Consider the following 22,529-nt stretch of genomic DNA (forward strand, 5'->3'; position numbering starts at 1 on the left):
GAGCAGGGGGGGAGGGAGATGGGGGGAAAGAATCTCAAGCAAACCCTGCGCTGAGCACAGGGTCCAACACAGGGCACAGTCTCAGGACCCTGAGATCATGACCTGAGCCAAAACTAAGTTGGATGCTTAACCAACAGAGCCTCCCAGGCGCCCCAGATTGTGGGGGTACCAAGGAGTGACCAAACAGACACCATCACTGCCCTCCTGGGGATTCTAGTGCAGCTTCCTCTCTGATTCTTATTTAACACCATGCTGTGATCGAGGCGGCTATCGAGCACAGTCCACATCCGAAATAACACATTTTCTAAGAGAAACAAAACTGACAACCTGATGCTTAGAACTAGGACAGATAAGAAATAAAATGCACAACATCACAGTCTTGGGCCATTCAGTCTAGAATCACACAGTCCATTCTGCAACAGCAGCTTTAGGGACGGTGCTATATCACAACCCAGGACGAACTTGTTATTTAATGACCCTTGATCACCAAGGAAGAGATTTAATTGTGTTTACCAAGTCTGTTCAATTTAATGCTTCAAGGTAATAAATGATACATTTTTTGAAGTTTCCCATCAAAAATGGCTTTTAAATGTTTAAATTTTGTGGGAAGGGGCATACTTTGTTATTATAAAAAATCACTGTCCTTCCAAATGAAGTGAGCCACTAATGAATTAAACCCAAGATGGCACTATTGTTACTGTTGTTAATGACACAGAAACCATAAAGGGAATATCGCTTTCCCTTTGCATTTTGATATTGCAAAGGAGCAAATAAAAAATAACTATTCTGAATAGTTCATGTCAATTAGAGACCAGACTTTAGGACTAGCTCATAATATCTCCTCTAACGTTGACCAACTTTAGCAGCTAAAGTCATCTTATTGAAAAATAAGTTGAATGCTCTGCCTATAAATTCAGCAGAGATGTATTTTCTAAACCTAGTTTTAGAGACTCCCCTGAGAAACCTGCTTTCATCTCAGTTGGCCACCTTAGTTGGTATCTTCCTTTAATGAATATCGAAAACAGTGAAGTGATACTTTGCATACAGAGCAGATTGCCGTAATGTTAATAGCCATGAATAAGGGACTCATCACAGACTTTTCTCTTCCTAGGTGCAATCAACAAATATCCACCCATAAACTTCAAAATGAAGTGCAATAGACTGAGCTCTACAGATCTGAAGCCGCCCCCACGGCAGTGGCGAAGGTATTTTCAGCTTGAGAAAACTTGATAAACAATGTGCCCCCCTTTCTTCTCCTCATTCTCTATAATTTCTTCCTCCTCCTTTTCTCCCTCTCCCTCCTTCTCCATCCTATTTGGACAAAATCTACAGGTACATGATATTAAAATATAATTTGGGGAATAAGAGATAATAAAAAATGACCAGGTTGATCTGAAAAACAACCAGAGATTTTTTAAAAGTGGAAAATCTAAATGTGGAACTAAAACAACCAATGGGACACTTGAGTGGCAATGAGCATAATTAATGACCAGATAGTGGTTTCTAAATATCATTCCCCACTCAAAGGAACCAGGGTTTCTTGGAGAGAGAAAAGCTAATTCTAGACTGTAGGAGGGAAAGTACAATATGACTCTCAAATATTCATTATGCCGGAAAGCAAGGAAGTAGTAAAAAACTAGCAATGTCATGTCAAAAAGACAAAGGAGCTATCTTGAAAAGATTCCTACTGGCCTGATTTTGGACAGTTTGACATCACAAAGAATAATGGTAATGCATTATAACAGAATGAATTTTCAAAATCTACAAGTCTATATAGAGATCCGAAAAGGGAGGAGCATAGTGAAAGCTCTTTTTTATAGAAGTATGCTAGCTAATAAATATAGAAGAAAATGGTAGAATTTTAAAAAATCACCAATTTGTGAGGCACCTGGGTGGGGCAGTTGGTTAAGTGTCCAACTCTTGATTTTGGCTCAGGTCGTGATCTCAGAGTCGTGAGATCAAGTCCTGTGTCGGGCTCTGTGCTCAACGCAGAGTCTGCTTGGGAATCTCTCTCCCTCTTCCTCTGCCCCTCCTGCTCATGCATGTTCTCTCTCTCGTGAATAAATAAATCTTTTTTAAAAATCACCAATTTGTAATCTCCAGTGTAATAATGGAGTTAGATAAGAATCAAGGAATGCTAAAACCACTGGGTGACAGGTTGTTTGGGAACAGGCTATTTTACAGTCTCCCAGACCATTCACATATTACTAACTTATTGATTACAAAGAAAGGAAATATGCATGTACATGGTAAGATCTGGCAGTTCCCACTGTGGCCAAGATTTGACATTATGTGCTTCCTGAGGTGATACAGGGGGAGATACATCACCTTGAATGTAAGATTCTTGCAGGGAATGTTTGACCCAAGTCTCATAATGAGGAAACCATTAGACAGTTCCAGAATATGGAGATTTCTTCAGAACAGCTGACCTAGTCAGAGATTTCAATGTCATGAGCAGCAAGGAGTTGTGGGGTACTATTCTAAAATGGGAGAGACTAAGGAGACATAATCATCAATTGTAATGGTGTGAACCTTGACTAGATCCCAGGTCAGAAAAAAAGCTCATATAAATGACTTCTGGTGGACAACTGGGGAAATTTGAGTATGAACAATATGTCAGGAGATATTATTAATTCATGTGAATTTCCTTATGTGTAGTAATACTATCATGTTCATATGAGAGAATGTTTTTGTTCTTGAGATAGGTATATTGAAGCATTTAAAAGTAACACGTATAATATCTGCAATCTATTTTCAGGTGGTTTCCCTAAAAGGAAATAGGATGGGGTTTTATGTGTGTGTGTGTGTGTACGCACATCATATATGGATGTGTGTATGCATATATATGTGTGTGTGTGTGTGTGTATACACACAGAGTAACAAGATGGTAACATTTGGAGAACCAAATAGGTGAAAAGTATAAAGGTATTTATTTATTCATGGTTTTGTTCTTAACAATATTCTGTGAATTAAAAAATAAAACTCAGTGGATGAATTAAACAGAATAATAGACACATCTAAAGAGAAACACAGTGAACTGGAGAATAAAGCTGAAGAAATCATTGAGAATGCAGAGAAGATAAATGTAAGAAGTTTAGAGACAGAACAGAATGGAAAGATCTATATCAAATTGGAATTCTTGAAATCAGATAAAATAGAAATAATAAATGAGATAATGTTCAAATACATCAAGAGATGGTCATTTTCGAGAACTTATCAAAGATATGAATTAAAAGGTGAAGAAAAGACAAGGTACAACAGGCAGGATAAATAAAAAGAGCCGTTAGGCATGGCGTAGTGGAATGCAGACATCAAGCCAAAGAAAAAGGCAGACTGAAAGAAAGAGAAGATTATCTACAAAGAAACTACAATTAGGTTGGCAGCTGGATTATCAGTAGCAATAGTGGAAGCCACAAAACTGTTAAGAACTTTTAAAGTAGTGGAAGAACATTTTTATCAACTTAAACCAACTTTAAAAAATAATGGTATAACAAAAATAATTAGGATAAACAAAAAACAGTTCACCACAAAGACCTTTGCTAAAGGAACTTCTAAAGTATGTACTTCAAGGAACATAAAAATGACTATGGAAGGAAGGGCTGAGATGCAACACTAATAAATGATCAAAACTTGACAATATTTAGGAAGACCTAAATGTTAGATTTCTAAGCAATAGTAATATCTAATTTGTAGGGTTACACAAAAGCCATACTTGTTAACAAAGGTATGAAAATAAGATATTTGTAGGCACCTGGTGGTTTACAGAAAAAAACTGTTGTACTAAGACTATACATATTAATATTACTTAAACTTGAGAAAATATATTGGACAATAAAATAATCTTTTATTTAAAAAAAATGAAGTTGAGCCTGAAGGGTAAAAAAGGTGGTACTGAAAAACAGGACAATAATAATAATACATGTCATCGGGAGGTAAATGGAGTTAAGGGCTCTAGGAACTTGAATTGTTTGGGCTGACTACTGAAAAACTTTAGACTCTCTTAAAAATGTATTAGAAATTGTGATGGTACCTGTGAAAAAGAAAAATGGAATGTAGCTAACTACCAAAACTGTAGTGCAGGAAAATAGAATAAAAACAACAACATAAATATTTTTTTAAATAAAAAGGCAAGGGGGGGAGGACAAGTAGAAGGCACAAAGTAAAACAGCAGAATCAAATCCATTTAAATATATCAGGAGTCATAATAAATATCGACTAAACATGCCAGTTATAGAGATAGATGGACTTAAGAAACAAAATAAAATCCAGCTATAACTTGTCTTCAATTATAGAGACACCACCACAAAATAAGGACATGGAAAAGTTGGAAGTAAAATTATGGAAAAAATATACCAGGCAAATTAAAAAAAAAAATCTGGAAACATAATATATACTGCTATATGCAGAAGATGATATATACAAACCTACCAGTAACCAAAACAATAAAGCTAGAATATAACATATTAATATCAGGTAAAATATTCTCTTTAACAAAACAGTACTATGGGGATAAAAAGCCACTATATGATGACAAAGCGTTCAATTCATGAAGAAGATATAACAATTCTAAATTTCTAAGAGGGTAATAAAATAATCTTAAAATATACGAAGTAGAAATTGAAAAACTATAAGGAGAAATTGCCATCAAACTATCATTAGAGTTGGAGATTTCGGTACACCAGTTTGCATACTGATCAGTCAGGCCGACAAAAATGAGTAAAGATATTAAAGATTTCATCATAAATAACAAACTTGATTTAATAGGTTCATTTAGAACCCTGCATAGAAAAATGAGACATTCTTCTGAAGAGCACATGTAACATTAACAACTAGTTGAATCAAGGTGGAGAGTTCACCAGGTGTTCAATGAACAGTTTTTAACTTATCAAGCAGTTGTCAACAAAGCTCTAAGAACTAGTGTCATACAATCCAAACTGATCGGAATTCAATTAAGTTAGAGATTAATAAAAATATTTTAAAAATCCATACATTTTTAAATTAAAATCACATTGCTAAATAACTAAGGTAAAAAATTATAATGAAAACTTTAAAATACTTAGAATTGTATAATAATCAAGATGTTATATGTCAAAATTTATGGGATATGTCAGAAGTCATAATTTAGGAAAGTTTATAGTCTTAATTCTTGTGTTAGGGAAAATTTAATAACTCTAAAAGCTAATGAGCTAAACATCACTCTTGAGATATTATAGAAGAAGAAAATACATATATATATATACACCCAAAGAAAGGAATCAGAGTGGAACTTAATATTTTTTAATTATGATATTTTCAGGAGTATCAATAAAGGCAAAAGTTCTTTTATTTCTTTTAATTTTATTATGTTAGTCACCATTCATTACATCATTAGTTTTTGATGTAGTGTTCGATGATTCACTGTTTGCATATAACACGCGGTGTTCCATTCAATATGTGTCCTCCTTAATATCCATCACCGGGCTAACCTATCCCCTCACTGCCCCCGCTTTAAAACCGTCAGTTTGTTTCTCAGAGTCCATAGTCTCTCATGGTTCATCTACCCCTCCGATTTCCCCTCCTTCCTACTAACTTCTTCTTTTTTTTTTTTTAACATATACTGTATTGTTTTAGAGGTACAGGTCTATGATTCATCAGTCATACACAATTCACAACGCTCACCATAGCACATACCCTCCCCAATGTCCATCACCCAGCCACCCCATCCCTCCCACCTCCCACCACTCCAGCAACCCTGTTTGTTTCCTGAGATTAAGAATTCCTCATATCAGTGAGATCATATGATACTTGTCTTTCTCTGATTGACTTATTTTGCTTAGCATAATACCCTTTAGTTCTATCCACGTCATTGCAAATGGCAAGATTTTGGGTTTTTTGATGGCTGCGTAATATTCCATTGTATATATATATACCACATCTTCTTTATCCATTCATCTGTTGATGGACATCTTGGCTCTTTCCATAGTTTGGCTATTGTGGACATTGCTGCTATAAACATTGGGGTACATGTACCCCTTAAGATCACTACATTTGTATCTTTGGGGTAAATACCCAGTAGTGCAAGTCCTGGGTCATAGGGCACCTCTATTTTCAACTTTTTGAGGAAACTCCACACTGTTTTCCAGAGTGGCTGCACCAGCTTGCGCTCCCACCAACAGTATAGGAGGGTTCCCCTTTCTCCACATCCTTGTCAACATCTGTCGTTTCATGACTTGTTAATTTTAGCCATTCTGACTGGTGTGAGGTGGTATCTCATTGAGGTTTTGATTTGGATTTCCCTGATGCCGAGTGATGTTGAGCACTTTTTCATGTGTCTGTTGGCCATTTGGATGTCTTCTTTGGAAAAATGTCTGTTCATGTCTTCTGCCCATTTCTTAATTGGATTATTTGTTCTTTGGGTGTTGAGTTTGATAAGTTCTTTATAGATTTTGGATACTAACCCTTTATCTGATGTCATTTGCAAATATCTTCTCCCATTTTGTCAGTTGTCTTTTAGTTTTGTTGTCTGTTTCCTTTGCTGTGGAAAAGCTTTTTATCTTGATGAAGTCCCAATAGCTCATTTTTGCCCTGGCTTCCCTTGCTTTTGGAGCTGTGTCTAGCAAGAAGTTGCTGCGGCTGAGGTCAAAGAGGCTGCTGCCTGTGTTCTCCTCTAGGATTTTGATGGACTCCTGTCTCACATTTAGGTCTTTCATCCATTTTGAGTCTATTTTTCTGTGTGGTGTAAGGAAATGGTCCAGTTTCATTCTTCTGCATGTGGCTGTCCAATTTTCCCAACACCATTTGTTGTCTTTTTTCCATTGGACATTCTTTCCTGCTTTGTCGAAGATTAGTTGACCATAGAGTTGAGGGTCCATTTCGGGGCTCCCTATTCTGTTCCATTGATCTATGTGTCTGTTTTTATGCCAGTACCATACTGTCTTGATGATGACAGCTTTGTAATAGAGCTTGAAGTCCAGAATTGTGATGCCACGAGCTTTACTTTTCTTTTTCAACATTCCTCTGGCTATTCGGGGTCTTTTCTGGTTCCATACAAATTTTAGGATTATTTGTTCCATTTCTTTGAAAAAAGTGGATGGTATTTTGATAGATATTGCATTAAATGTGTAGATTGCTCTAGGTAGCATTGACATTTTCACAATCTTTGTTCTTCCAATCCATGAGCATGGAATGTTTTTCTTTGTGTCTTCCTCAATTTCTTTCATGAGTATTCTACAGTTTTCTGAGTACAGATTCTTTGCCTCTTTGGTTAAATTTATTCCTAGGTATCTTATGGTTTTGGGTGCAATTATAAATGGGATCGACTCCTTAATTTCTCTTTCTTCTGTCTTCTTGGTGTATAGAAATGCAACTGATTTCTGTGCATTGATTTTATATCCTGCCACTTTGCTGAATTCCTGTATGAGTTTTAGCAGTTTTGGGGTGGAGTCTTTTGGGTTTTCCACATGAAGTATTATATCATCTTTAAGGAGTGAGAGTTTGACCTCTTCTTTGCTGATTCGGATGCCTTTTATTTCTTTTTGTTGTCTGATTGCTGAGGCTAGGACTTCTAGTACTATGTTGAATAGCAGTGGTGATAGTGGATATCCCTGCCATGTTCCTGACCTTAGGGAAAAAGCTCTCAGTTTTTCCCCATTGAGAATGATATTTGCTGTGGGTTTTTCATGGATGACTTTTATGATATTGAGGTATGTACCCTCTACCCCTACATTCCAAAGAGTTTTAATCAAGAAAGGATGCTGTGCTTTGTCAAACGCTTTTTCTGCATCTATTGAGAGTACAATATGGTTCTTGTTCTTTCTTTTATTAATGTAGTGTATCACATTGATTGATTTGCAGATGTTGAACCAACCTTGCAGCCCAGGAATAAATCCCACTTGGTCATGGTGAATAATCCTTATGTACTATTGGATAGTATTTTGGTGAGAATTTTTGCATTCATGTTCATCAGGGATATTGGTCTGTAATTCTTTTTGGTGGGGGTCTTTGTCCAGTTTTGGGATCAAGGTAATGCTGGCCTCATAAAATGAGTTTGGAGGTTTTCCTTCCATTTCTATTTTTTGGAGCAGTTTCAGAAGAATAGGTATTAAATCTTCTTTAAATGTTTGGTAGAATTCCCCTGGGAAGCCATCTGGCCCTGGGCTCTTGTTTGTTGGGAGATTTTTGATGACTGCTTCAATTTTCCCTGCTGGTTATGGGTCTGTTCAGGCTTTCTATTTCTTCCTGGTAAAGTTTTGGTAGTTTATACATCTCTTGGAATGCATCCATTTTTCCAGATTATCTAATTTGCTGACATATAGTTGCTCATAATATGTTCTTATAATTGTTTGTATTTCTTTGGTGTTGGTTGTGATCTCTCCTCTTTCATTCATGATTTTATTTATTTGGGTCATTTCTCTTTTCTCTTTGATAAGTCTGGCCAGGGGTTTATCAATCTTATTAATTCTTTCAAAGAACCAGCTTCTAGTTTTGTTGATCAGTTCTACTGTTCTTTTGGCTTCTAGTTCATTGATCTCTGCTCTGATCTTTATTATTTCTCTTCTGCTGGGTTTAGGCTTTATTTGCTGTTCTTTCTCCAGCTCTTTAGGTGTAGGGTTGTGTATTTGAGACCTTTCTTATTTCTTTAGAAAGGCTTGTATTACTATATACTTTCCTCTTAGGACCACCTTTGCTGTATCCCAAAGATTTTGAACAGTTGTGTTTTCATTTTATTTTGTTTCCATGAATTTTTCTAATTCTTCTTTAATTTCCTGGTTGACCCATTCATTCTTTAGTAGGATGCTCTTTAGCCTCCATGTATTTGAGTTCTTTCTGACTTTCCTCTTGTGATTGAGTTCTAGTTTCAAAGCATGGTGGTCTGAAATATGCAGGGAATGATCCCAATCTGGCAAAAGTTCTTTTAAAACTTAATCATATACATATCTATTTTTGGCATGTACGAACATTACTTACTTTTTTTTTGGAATTAGAGTTGTAGTTAGGAGAGTGTTTCAGTGGAAAATCATGCTGTACTACCACACACGCATGTGCACCCCACATCTGAGTAAAATCAAATGTCTACCAGCCCATGGGAATCACACTTAGGCAAATGCCTCAGATAGTGTGTGCCTACTTTTAGTGTGCAGTGTCTGCATTTCTGTGTGGTGATCAGGGCCAAAGAGGCACTCTCAATGCAGATGCCCCAGCTCCAGAAACTGTGAGAAGTCTCTGCCTCAAATCTCCTTACCTTGCTGGGAAGTAGGGAACTGTCCAGCAGCAAATGCTTCCTGAACTCAGGCCTATACCAGGCCTGTACAGTCGGTCCTCAAAGAGCAGGGCTCCCCCTGCTGCAGGTGTCTGGCAGCATGGAAAGGAGCTTCCCATTTGCATTTGCACTGGGCTCCACATAATATGTAGCTGGCCCTAACTGCCGAAGGCAGATTCTAAAGCCAGCCTATACAAATTAAAAGACATTTCTGGAAACTATTCCTACCATACATTTTGTTTAAAGATCAATATGAGTAGAGGGGATTCACAGTACTCTTCGACAGGATGTTTCTTCCCCTTCTTCACATTGCCCAGCTATTCTGGAGGCTCAGCTTCTCCTACGTATCTGAAACAGGGAAATGACAGGAAATGGCTGGAACATCAGGAATTGAGACATGAAATCCATACCACTCTTGGTGGGCTCCCTGATGGTGCCTTAGCCTAGGACACCCCAGGCCTTCTCTAAGTGACCAAAGACCATAATAAAAGGTAACAAGCCACACAGCTGCTTCTGAAACTCCCTGTCTTAGCCTTTCAAGGGAAGTGAGGCAGAATTGAGCACATAATTGAGGGAGCTGAGAATGCCTGCTAGGCAAGATGCCTGGCCATAAAGATGACTTGCCAAGCCTCAGAATGACTTGCATAAGAATTAGATCATTCCACTGTGAGATTTTGAGAAATACAGGTAGAATCTGGTTCTTATCAGATAGAAAAGAAAGGAACTGAACACAAGCAACCAAGGAGACAGATGGCCAGTAAGGGTGAGATTGTAGGGCAGCCTCTTTGTAAGTGCTTAGTTCCGCTCAGAGACAATAAAAGACAGAAAGCCACCTGCTTATTGCTTCATCCAGGCAGGGAAGCTCTTGTGCCAGACTTCAAGCACGGATAGACCAGAGCCAGAACAATCAAATTGTAAAAAATGGGCACAGTCACCAATGCCATATGAATAATACATCTGTTGTAATTCTACCTTCCAAAGTATGTTTTCTAGACACACAAAATGCCTATTCAAAAGGATTCTCAAAATAGAGGCGATCTTGTCTGCATTTTCTACTCCAGTGCATCCAGTCAACTAGTTAATGCAGCATACTTGACTCCTGATCATCTGCATAGATGGAGGAATCTGTGATCACAGAGAACTGAAATCTACAGAGTCCTACCCACCTTATTTTGTCTAGCCTCCGTATCTTTCCACAAGCTTTCCTGGAGTTGGGCACAAGATGTGAAATGATTGGCTGTATTTCATTCCTGTTTCTTTATCTTGACTACCTATTGTTGGACTTACCAATCAGTAAAGAAGTAGCTTAACGATATGGAATAAAAGGAAAAACAGAAATTCTATATGGTTCCCAGACAGGGTAATCAAATGATTCTTACCAAATGCTTATCAAATACAAGCTCCTGTGTACAACAGTGAAAAAAAGTTCAGAGATACGATATTTATCATGTTCCAACCTTTTTTTTTTAATTTTATTTATTTATTCATGAAAGACAGAGAGAGAGAGAGGCAGAGGGAGAAGCAGGCTCCCAAGGAGCAGGGAGCCCGACACGGGACTCGATCCCAGGACCCTGGGATCACGACCCGAGCCGAAGGCAGACGCCTAACCATCTGAGCCACCCAGGCGCCCCATGTTCCAACCTTTTGAGAATAAAAGTATTTGAGGGGGAAAAAAGATAGCAATGTCATACTTACCAGTTTAGCAGCTTTTTCTTAACAGAGAGAGGGAGGAAGATAACAAAGATAACAACTTATCATAAAAAGGATCCAATGGAAAGGGGGAAGTTGGGGAAGGGGAACCCAAGACATGAAAACGGTGTGATCCAGAATCAAAAGAATTACATTCTCCATGATTGGTGGAGCCATGTTCTATGCATATAAACAATTATGACTTTGGAGAATTTGAGCTCCTAATATTTAGTTCTGGAAATAAGAAAATCGAGCAAAAATGGGAGGTGTGAGAAATTGTATTTGCACTGAAATTTAGCTTTCTTGGTAACTGGGAGAAGTTTGTTGATCAACTTGCTATATTCCAGATAGCACTGATGGAAGTGAATGGAGATATACTTTGGGATTTGAGTTTCAGAAGCCCAGACATATAGTATATAATGGCATAGTTCTTTGTTGATTTGATGTCTCCTTTGCTTCTAGCTCTCATTATAGAGGCAAAAGGAATATGTGGAGTGTGTGTGTATGCACATACACATGTATGTCATGTGTATGTGAGAGAAAGAAGTGAACTAATTTTAATTAATCTTTCACTTATTTTCTAAATATTTTTGTTTTTGCGAGAGATCAGACTTAAGCCTGGTAAAAGCAGAAAAATCCAAATATGAAGAAATGGATTATAGTGAATACTGGCACTGTTTTTCTGATGTCAATGTTTTGGAGTTCTCTTGACTCTTCCCTTGACCACAATTCAGCAAATGTTTGAGATTTATCAGTATTGATAAGCCTACTCTTCTTATGCTACCAGGCTCTCACACATTCATTCTAAAAATATTTACAAAGAGCTTATGTGCCAAGCACCTCATACCTTCTTAACTGTCCAACCTGCCCCAGGCCATCTGCTTTCCTGTGGTTCTGCACCCATATCCAGGTGTTCCTGATAGCATGACTTTTTTCATTTCACTTTCCTATTCTAAATATCTTAATAGTTGGGGCACCTGGGTGTTTCATTCGGTTAAGTGGTTGCCTTCGGCCAGCTCAGCAGGGAGTCTGCTTCTCCCTCTCCCTCTGCCCTTCCGCACCCCTGCTTGTGCTCTCATGCACACTCTCTCTCAAATAAAATCTTTTTGAAAATAAATATCTTGATAGTTTTCCATGGTGTCCCAAATAAAAAACAAGTTCAATGGAAGTAACACCAAGCTCTTAAGAGGGTTGAGTTACAGTCTCAGTTCTGTCCCTGATACTCACCTCTACATGCAGTCTGTTTCCTCATCTGTAAGCAATAGAGCACCATGGTAATTAGTCTAGGGGATTTTGAATGTTGCTCACAACATGGGTGGTTTTTATTCCCATTTAAAACCTGAAGACACAAGGATCACTCTAGTTTAAAGTGATTTGCCCGGAGCCGCTCCGCCAGTAAGTAGAGCAGCTTGAATAGAAGGTTTATGGACTTAAAGCTCTTTCTACCACCTTCCTGTAAAATAAGGTGGTCTGAAATGGTTCCCTTCCTGCGCTAATACAGTAACCACTAGCTTTCAATTAAATGACATTATAAATTGTTCCTCAGTCACACTAACCATATTTCAAGTGCTCAACAGATAGATGTAGCTAGTGGCTGCCATACTGGTCCGTGAAGATTATAGGACATTTCCCCCAGCACGGTTTTATTGGCTACGTTAGGACTTTCAGTCAGCACTTGGCTTCTATGATTCCTTGACCTGTCAATCTGGCATTCTGGCCTTCCAGAGTCCGTCCCCAGCTGTCCTTTACTGTTGACAAACTCTTTATGTGCCCGCCAGACTGGGTGTTATTTCTGTATCCCCCACTATGCATAACATAGTGCCTTCCATAGAGAGTCAACATTTGGTTGGATGGATAGATGGACAGACAGAAGGAAGGAAGAATGGATGGGTGAGAGGGAGAGAGGGAAGAAGGGAGTGGCATTCACTCATGTTTTCATTAGATAATTGTGTTTGATTTTTTTTTATGTTCAGTTAGCCAACATATTAGTTTTTGATGTAGTGTTTAACAATTCATAAATGTTTATTGAGTATCTACCATATGCTCTTCTAAGATTCCTGGGATTGCTATGATTACCAGATATGGTCTTGTGAAATTTTCTGCCTGGGTTTCTGTCTGGGAGGGTAGAATAGAGAACAGATCATAAAGAAGTTTATAAGTAAATAAAAATTCAGACAGTGATATGAGAAAAATGAGCATATTGTACTGAGCAACCAGGAGACTGTAGACTAGGAAAACTATAGATGTAGCAGTCTCTAATGAGGTGTACTATTTGACCTCTGACCTGAATAATCAGAAGAAGCCAACTGTATGAAGTTCTGGGTGGAACATGTTCCATGAAGGAAGGAACTTTGCTGTTGGAATGATTTTGCATATTTTGACAAAATATCTTATGTCTCAGTCTCAACTTCTGATATATCTGCCAGTGTAAATCTCGTTTTATAGTCTTAATAAAATTACCCTGAAGGAAGGATGCAACAAGGAATGGGGACAACATTTAGGAAGACAAAATTAATTAGTCTATTAAAGTTGAAATGGCATTTATCTTCTGTGATGTTTCTCTTGTACAGCTTTGTTCCTGGACCATATAAAACTACCTTCAAAGAAGATGCATTACAGAAGGCAAAGTTCTTTCAAGATAAAAAGTATCTTTCAAGAGTAGCAAGAGGCAGCAGAGATGATACTATTCGAAATCTTACCAGAAACACATTCCATACCTTTAAAAATGGAAAAAAGATGATAAAAGCTGCTTCAAAACAACATGATAAAGGACGTGCTTGAAGAATTTAGCCTTAGGAAGCATGGTAAGACTCTGGATTTAAGTAACTAAAGTCACTGCCATAACTATGGGCAACTTTTATTTGGATATCTACCCATATCCAGACGTCCACTCTGGAGAGCTGGACAAAACACAGGTTGTAGATTATCAGGCAATTTGATCCCTTGCACTCATTGGTATTAAGATTGATCTTGTCCATTTCTTTGAGCACTTCTCATAATTCCAGCACTCTGATACATTTAAGAACTGTTATCATTAAAAGATGGAAGAATGAAAGAAGTGTTCTGAGAAGTCCAATGGAGATATAATCTGAAGGTAAATTTTAAATAGTATATACATGAGCCAATGCTAATTCTTTTGATTGCAGGTATCTGTCCAGTCCACTTTCTGCAAACCAAGGTTTCATTCTCTAGTGTTTAATGCTCATCAGTTTAACCAAAGGTTGATGTTTTGAAAAACCCCCAAATTTACATTTACAAATTGATGCTTATATGTCATAATTTTGATAATTTGGCTTTCCATGATACCATTTAAACACATCACTGTCCCTGTGTGGAGTGTCTAGCTTTCTGATAGGCTTATGCTGGAAGGTTTCCTCCCACTTTCTGCAGTTGTTTGCTTGGACAGGTAAGAAGCAGAGAGTAATTTTCTCTGCTCCAATTCCTCCTTAATTCACTGAAAAACTTGTTAATTCCCCCTAAACATAATTACTTTTGAGCTAGAAGTTCCCTCATTATATACAGCCTCCTGCCTGGCTATTTTGATGGACTTTTATTCTTTACCATTATTGTTATATATATATTATTTTTCACTAATCCATATATTCTTTAGACAAGGAGAGTAAAGACAACTGGTCATGGGTGAAGCTGAGTTAACTTTTACCCATCAGGTAGCTATTTAGTCAATAGTGAACAGTACCAAACAGGACTGACCGAGATCTAAATAGAGGCTTAAATGCATATTGAGTTTGGAAAAGATAAAGTTGTTAATGTTTTAATCCACAAATCCATTTGGGGTTGCAGAGATGTACAGAGATGAGAGTTAAGTTAAAGCAGGAAAGCTAGGCATTCTGAATGCCTAGCCTCCAAGAGCATTCTGACAGGCTTGCTCCCTCCTACCTCCAAATCACAAAACTAATTCTTAATCTTATGATGGGCTAATATTTTTCAACAACTAAAGACCAAATTAGCGTTATTTAATTTAGACACAATGTTTGGTCCTTACCTCAAATTCCCAGAGCTGGCTCCAGAGTTGGTAGCAAGGGCCCTGCTTGGCAGAACACCACTCTCTTCAAGGAGGGAGACCCTGCTTGGATGCATGGGGCAGATGGCTACTGGAACCTAAGACCAGTAGGTGATTTTCTTTTCTCTATCTCTCTTTATAAAAGCTAGGAAAGAAAGGCCATCTCCACTGTGTTTTAAAACCACTTCTGCCATCCTTACTCAGGCAACTTCATAGAGTTAGCTCCCCATGTCTTCAGATGGGCAAGGAGTTAAAATGTCATATTCATACTCAGGAAACAGAGGAGAATAGAGCACATCAGGTTTCTTCATATCCTAAGCGGTGCTTAGGGGTTCAGGAAAAATTTGTTTCAAGTGAAGGAAATTGAGCAATATCTAAGAGGTATTTTAATAAAAGGATTTTTCTGGTTAACTTTGGATTAAGCAAAAACTCTTCCTGTTTACTGCTAGAGATACTTTAAGAATGTACTTGTCTATTTTTTCTGCATTGATAAGTAAAATACACCAAAAATTTTTGACCTTGGTAATTGAGATTATTTTAGCATTTTGGGTCTTTTTAATCCTTAACAGATGAAGGGTCTGAAACATAGTGTAAATGTTCCTTTTTTAAAATCCCTAATTTTAGCATTTCCCATGATTTACCTCTTTCTCTAGAAGGGAAAAGCCGCAAAAATTTGAATGTAAATTAAATAAACCCCTATTTAAACCAAGAATCACACAAATAAGCAGTAGTGCTTCCTGGTTTAGACATGTAAATTAATTGACTATAAAGGACATGCCTCCTATTATCTCTGCACTAAGCTATGAGTCAAGACATGTTAAAAAAAAAAAGTCAAAAAAAAAAGATGCAACTCAACATGACCTTAGATTGCAATACTCAGTAACAATTCAACCAAATGACCCCCTTTTCTAAAAGGGGAGTTTAAGTGGGAAGAGGAATGGATGGCAGGAAGATAAGGGGAGAAAAGGATTACATCTCCATCGGACCACTCCATCTTCCCCTCAGCATGTTTTGTCAGTCATGTGGCTTCGCTAAGCTTCCAGGCTTGAAGCCCTTCTAGGTCCAAAGGTTTGTCTCAAACAAGTGACCTCCAGCCTCTGCAGAACGAAATCTGACTTCGTAGCTAGAAACTCTGGATATATGGTCTTAACAGACACGAAGGGAAGCAGATGCAATGTAACAGGACAATGTCAAATTTGCAAATCCTGTTCCACCAGCTATCTAGCCTTGTCAAGGTCCAGACTCCTCTAACTCAGGCCTCTGTGAATGACAGGGTTTTCTGATGAGTTTAGACAGGTAAACACAAAACCAAATGCACTGAATCGTGAAGTCAGACCTATGCACTGCAAATTGTCATGTACCATAACTGAATCATATAATTACATAAAAGTAAATTTGCGTATTTAAGTACTATTTTCCCCCAGAGGCAGATTATCTACTTAACTTTTTGGTTTACAGACTCATGTAACTAACTTAAAAACGAAGTATCTTAAACACCATAAACCCTTTAGCAAATGGATGACAATTAAATGTGAAGAGACAATTAGGTTCATGTACAAATAATAATTGATAAGTTTGAGGGGTTTATTTTGTGGGAAAGGCCAATTTTGGTCTTTAAAAGTGTAGATGTTTGGCATGTTTTTAACAGCTTAGTCCTTTTCTTTTTCCTGCATTTAATAACTGACACTGGATAAAAGCAAGCTGATGGGCCAAGTTTCAGAATTCATAGTAGAGCCTATAAAAAATAGTAATGATGGCCAAGGAGGGACATTTTTCGAGGGCCGATACACAGATCAGTTCTAGTGTTAAAAAACAAGGCAGACTGTGAAACAGGAAGATATGATAAAGCAGAAAGAACAAAATACTGAGAGTCCAGAAATGAGGGTATAAGGCCTACTTCTGTCACGGATTCTTTGTGACACTGAGTCCATTTCTTCAGAACAAATACTGCCGAGGAGTTTATTCTTCTGCTCAAAGTTTACTGTTTAAAACACCAACAAAAACAAAACAAAACAAAAAAACCTTCAGATGCCTGAATACAGTTTATTGGCTGGTTTGAATAGCACTTTTAATAGCAAAAATGTGTTTACACCGTAATAGCTTACAACCATCTTTTTCAATACAAAGTAAAATATAAGTCTTAGCAATCTGAATTCCTCACCTCTTTGACCTATACAATAAAAAGTCCCAGATACTGTTGTCTGGCTGATTCCTGCAGAGATATGCATGAGTATATTAGTTGAGTGCAACTTCCTTAACCACCCTGGAGGGCATCTGTTTAATCATGAAACGGTAATATACATACATAATTTTGAAAAGGAAATGAATTTCACTTCTGTCCTCTAAAAATACCTTTGCTCTCAAGTTACAGTATACATATAACTTTATTACAAATTATACAAACCACTAGGTTTTCATTTCCACACCTTAACAATCCCATCTCTAGATGCAGTTACAATGAAGCCCTGTGTTGTCTGGAACGTGGCCACATCTGTGATGATGTCGTGATGTCCCACAGGCAGAGATTCTGGGCCCCTCCGAGGGGTGTCATCACTCGGTCCTACCTTCTGCTTATTCTGGATCTCCTGTTTCATGGTTATAAGTCAGGAAGAAAAAAAAAAAAGGAGAAAGCCAGAAGTTAAAAGCCTGTATCACATTGTACCTCATATTAATATTGTTGCTTCTGGGACAGGTTGTTGTCGTTAAAGCTAAAACTTCCTGTGAAGTAGTCAACCTTTCACAAACTGAGTAAAGAGTCCAAAATGATAGTGTTTTCCACGAGTAGCCACTTATAAATATGTACAGATTCTCGGCCTGTTTATAAATTTTCTGTATTACCTTTTGTCCCTATCAAAAGGAAAAAGGGAAAGCCTATAATAAAGGGGTATAAATGACCAGAATATTGACGTAAATATTAATCTGTCATAAAGGAAGCTTTCATTCATTTACTGAGCACCTTCTAGACACAGGCACTTCCAGATTCATTATCTCACTTGAAGTTTTTGCCCAACTCAAGAACACAAGCTTTGGAGTTCCAACAACCAGGACTGAATCCCAGCTCTGCTGCCTAATACCTGGATGATCTTAGACAAGTTACTTCATGGTGCTTAACTTTCTTATTTGTAGAAGGAAAGTAATAAAGGTACTTATTAATTGTTGTGAGGACTGAGCAAGTACATTAAGTGCTTACTTCAAACTATGTACTTATGTGTGTGCCTTTAATATGTTTATTATACCTTAATAAAAGTGAATTTCAAAAACAGAAAAGCCAAGAGAAAATAAACATATTCCTTAAATACTGCCAGTCATTTTTGTGCCTACAGAAGTTGAAAGAAAACAAGACTGCTTGTACCTGGACAACTTCAGTGCCTTCAATTATTTTCCTATAGTAGGACACAGACGAAGAACTAGTACTTCCTGCAACAACATAGGACCTCTCTGGGTAAGCCAGGTCCCAAAACCTAGGGAAGATGAAACAAATATTGATCATCTCTGGAGAAGGGGAGGAACTAATGATCATTAACTTACATTCATTAATACATAACTTATTTTCTTTGGCATTAGGAGAAGAGATTTTTCGTAGAATAGCATAAAATTAGGGACAAATGAAGTATTAACAGCTATTCCTGCAAGATGTGGAAGATTTTAAACATTACATTTATAATACCGTGGTATTAACCAGAGTATCCACATATTATCTTTCTCCTTTTAAGTGTTACACAGTAAGTATCCTTTATCAGATATTGTACCTTATTTTCATGTCTGAGCCAGCTGTTAGCAGGATGGGATTTCCATCCGCTGGACTACAGTAGATACCATGGACACTGTGAGGAGAGGGCTTTAAAAAGAAAGAAATAGGAATCAAATTAAAGATAACCGTGTATTCCCTAAGTGGCACCATTTCTAGAAACAAGTCAACTGGCGGCAGCTTTCCAGGCACCTGATTAACTGAAGAAATGAGACCATTTATGTATATCTTTTAGACGTCTTTCTTTGGGACCTTAAAATGCATTTGCTTGGTATCATTCTGAATAAAGAGGCAAAACCCCTTCAGCCTCTTAACATTTTCTATTTGGGAGGACTCCAACTAAAGGAGAAAAAAACCTCTTTCCTACCCTTTGCCCCAGAAAGCACCCGGGGTGGCAACCTGAAAAAAGTGTAGGTAAGCGGGTCACGTTCCAATTATCCCAGGTTTTTACTGGGGCTCCACAGAGACCTCACCAACCTTATGGAGCTAGCAACCAAACCCCCCAGGCATTAGTAAGCCTGAGGAACAGGAAAGCCACCTAATACTAATTTAAAACACAACCCAAAAGCCCAACAGATACAAGGTTTGGTAAAATGCCTGAAAGTGCTTGGGATGTGGGGAATTCAACTGGCCTTTAGAATAAAAACTGGAGGCAAACCTGTAACTCGGAGAGTGGTGGTGCACTGCTAGCCCAGAGAGTGAATCTTCTGTCGCCAGTCTCCATGTCCCACATGGAGACTTCATTGTTGCCCTGCACAGCTGAGGGAAACAGGCCAGAACCATCATTCAGACCAGAGCACTACTCTCAGAGCTTCCACATCTTGGTAGATAACCACGTCAGCCTGTACCGCTTTCCATTTTTCCGATCCTGCAAAAAATGCTCACTCTACTTTTAAATAACATCATGACCCTGTCACCAGACTGGAGGGCAAAAAATATTTCCTAGTAAATATTTACTGTTGTACAACACAGTGAAGAGAACTGTGGGGTAGAAAGGTGAATCCTAAACAGATTCTACCCTCAAGAGACCTACAGTCTAGAAGTAGAGAAAAAATATATATAAAAGCTAAGACAATGACAGCAAAAAGAACTGCAGAGTTCCCCCTGAACTCAAGGAAAAGATCCCCTTGGTTGGCAAAAATCGGGGTCACCTCGTGGAGACGTTCTCACTGGGACTGAAAGAACAAGCAGAGCTGGGCAGATACTGGTGGCATACAAGTAAATCATTTCAGGCAGGAAGAATGCTTTGTGTTCTTTAGGAAAATGAGTAATTGGTGTGACTGAAGCACATCTGTGGTAGAGAGAAGGGGTGGGAGATGAAGGCAGGGAAAGATTATGGAAAAAGGAAACTGTGGGCCCGAGAAAGACATTATCCCTTAGTTATTTTTGAGCAGGAGGAGTGACAATACTTCATTCCTTCACTAACATTTACTGAACCAACAATGTTTACTATGAGCTCATCCCTGTCCTAGGAGCTGAGGAAGATGAGGCAAAAAATGCAAAAAATTCCCTGTTTCATGGAACTTACATTCTAGTGGGGACAATAAACCAAAAAAAATGCAAAGGCCCTGAATCAGGAATGTGCTTAGTTCAAGGAGAAAGTCAGAAAGCCCCTATAGCTGAGGCAGCCTGAGCATGGGGGAGGGGCAGGAAAAGGCACAGGAGGGCTAGCCACATTCCACTCACCATTCCAAGGCTGATCCATGGGGGCCACATCAACAGGCTGCTGTGCCCTCTGGCTTCTACATGGGCTTGGCCTGTGGTAAACTAAAAGCCCCCCAAATAAGTAGGCCCTAATCTGCGGAGACTATAAATGTCACCTTATATCGTATAGTGACTTTGCAGATATGATTAAATTAAGGGCCTCGAGATGGGATTTTCCTGGGTTGTTCAGGTGAGCCCTAAATGCAATCACAGTGTCCTTAGAAGGGGAAGGCAGACTTGACAGCAGAAGACAAAAGGACAATGGAGCAAGATGCTATGGTGGTGGCTCTGAAGATGGAAGAGGGGGCCACAAGCCAAGGCAAGCAGCTGCAGAAGCAGGAAAAGGCAAGGGAATGGATTCTCCCCTAGACCCTACAGGGGTAATGTGGTCCTGCTCCCATCTTGAATTTGGCTCAGCGAAACTCATTTCAAACTCTGGCCTCCAGAACTGTTAAGAGAATAAATGTGTGTTATTTTAAGCTACCAACTTGTGGTTATTTATTATTACCTAAGAATAAAATGGTCATAGGAAACTAATACAGGCCTATGGAAAACACAGTAGGAGGCCAAAGGGAGAGATGAATGTCTCACCTCAGACTGGCTGTGTCCCTCATGTCAAAATCACCTTTCCTCTCAAGGTGGCCCTCTCTACTCACCTTCTCTGCAAACTCCAGTAACCATTCCCTCCCCTCCTGTCTTCGGATACCAGCCCTATTTCATTGGGCTTTTATGATACCTCTACACCCACACTTCCACCAATAGTTCCTTTGAAAATAAATCCTCAAATTATCCTACCTTGAGTATGCCATCAGTTTCCTGTTGGAACCCTGACCAATAAAAAAAGGTCAGAGAGGTACCCATTAAGCCTCTGGGCCATTAGTAAGGAGTTTGGCTGTAACTTGGAACGAGAAGGTACTGAGCAGTAGTCTTAAGAAGTAAGGATTAAAACGGAGTTAAAGCATAGTGTATTAATAGGGACAAGAGATTATGGTGGTTTGGATAAGGGAGACAGTGATGGAAATAGTAAAAAGTGGTCAGATTCTGGATATATTTTAGGACCATAGAGGATTGGCTGATGGACTAGAAGGAAGATGAGAGAGAAGAATCAAGGACACCACCAGTCTTCTTCCTGAGCACTGTGCATAAAAGAGCTGTCATTTACTGGGATAATACTGTGGGAAGAATGGTTTTGTCTCAGGGTAAAGAAACCAAGTATTCAGTTTGGACATGTCAAATTTAAAGTGCCTATTAGACATCTTAGGGGAGATTTTAAGTAGCTATAAAACTGAATAAACGTATTTAAAGCATGGGACTAGACAAGATCACAGAGCAAAGCTAGTGTAGGAGGAGAGGGTTTAGGACCAAAGACTGAGCCCTGAGGCAGTTGAGCAGGCCACAATTTAAAAGAAAATCGAAAAAAAAAATAATAAAAAAAAAGAAAAGAAAATCGGGAAATCAGCAGCAAATCAATGAATAGGAGAAGCAAGAAAGTGATGTCCTTGAAGTCAAGTAAGGAAAGTAGTTCAGAAAGAGGAAACTATCAACTGACCAAATGAGAGGTGAGCAGAGTAATGGCCATCAAATTTGGCAACAGAGACTTTGACAGCAGCAGCGTACGAGCTGGTCTATGTGTATGAGAAGGGACCAAAGAGTCTAGATGCAAGACAACCAATGAGAAGACATAAGAATAACAAGAGCTACTATTTATCAAGCACTACATGTATGCCAGACTGTGTGCTTCACAATGTTTTCTCAAATTCTTACAACTCCGCTAGAAAAGTATTTTTAACCACATTTTACAGATAAGGAAAGTAAGTTTCAAAAACCTGCCAACAAGAAAATCCAAATGTCCAATGAGGGGAGGGATCGGAAGGGAAGCTTGCAAAAAACACAACAAAAACACATCAACAAGAAATAGCAACTGACAAGGATGAGTTAAGTTTTCTAACTTAGATTTCTAAGAAGATGGTGGCAGCTTTAAAATATTGGAGAAAGAAAACAAATGGAAGATAATGGTAGCAATAAGATCATTTTTAAAGATAATAAATTTGAAATGACAGTGAGATAGCAGTGGTAGGAACTTCCATCATCAGAACAAAACAAAATCAAGCATTTGGTTCACATGTAAA

The 22,529-nt window shown here is 38.3% G+C and overlaps 2 protein-coding genes across 7 annotated transcripts in view; one reads left to right on the forward strand and one right to left on the reverse strand.

The window, feature by feature from the left end:
- Positions 1-13,855, forward strand: part of COL6A6 (collagen type VI alpha 6 chain) — a 130,812-nt gene extending 116,957 nt beyond the window's left edge. Inside the window, exons 36-37 of the mRNA XM_035727836.1 lie at positions 1,112-1,205; positions 13,498-13,855. Coding sequence (XP_035583729.1) covers positions 1,112-1,205; positions 13,498-13,708 — 305 coding nt within the window. The 3' untranslated portion in view covers positions 13,709-13,855. The remainder of the gene's footprint in view (positions 1-1,111; positions 1,206-13,497) is intronic.
- Positions 13,856-16,960: 3,105 nt separating this feature from the next.
- The window catches only part of PIK3R4 (phosphoinositide-3-kinase regulatory subunit 4), a 90,740-nt gene continuing 85,171 nt past the window's right edge, over positions 16,961-22,529 (reverse strand). For 3 of the 6 annotated variants that reach the window (XM_027585641.1, XM_027585642.1, XM_027585640.1), the window contains exons 17-20: positions 19,355-19,455; positions 18,698-18,786; positions 18,301-18,409; positions 16,961-17,533 (exon numbers count right to left, since the gene is read on the reverse strand). In XM_027585641.1, the coding sequence (XP_027441442.1) occupies positions 17,363-17,533; positions 18,301-18,409; positions 18,698-18,786; positions 19,355-19,455 (470 nt within the window). In that variant the 3' untranslated portion in view covers positions 16,961-17,362. The other 3 variants (XM_027585639.1, XR_003518329.1, XM_027585643.1) reach the window with 3 other exon arrangements.

This window comes from Zalophus californianus, chromosome 1 (assembly GCF_009762305.2).
Source record: "Zalophus californianus isolate mZalCal1 chromosome 1, mZalCal1.pri.v2, whole genome shotgun sequence".
In the NCBI taxonomy this organism is placed as follows: Eukaryota; Metazoa; Chordata; class Mammalia; order Carnivora; family Otariidae; genus Zalophus; species Zalophus californianus.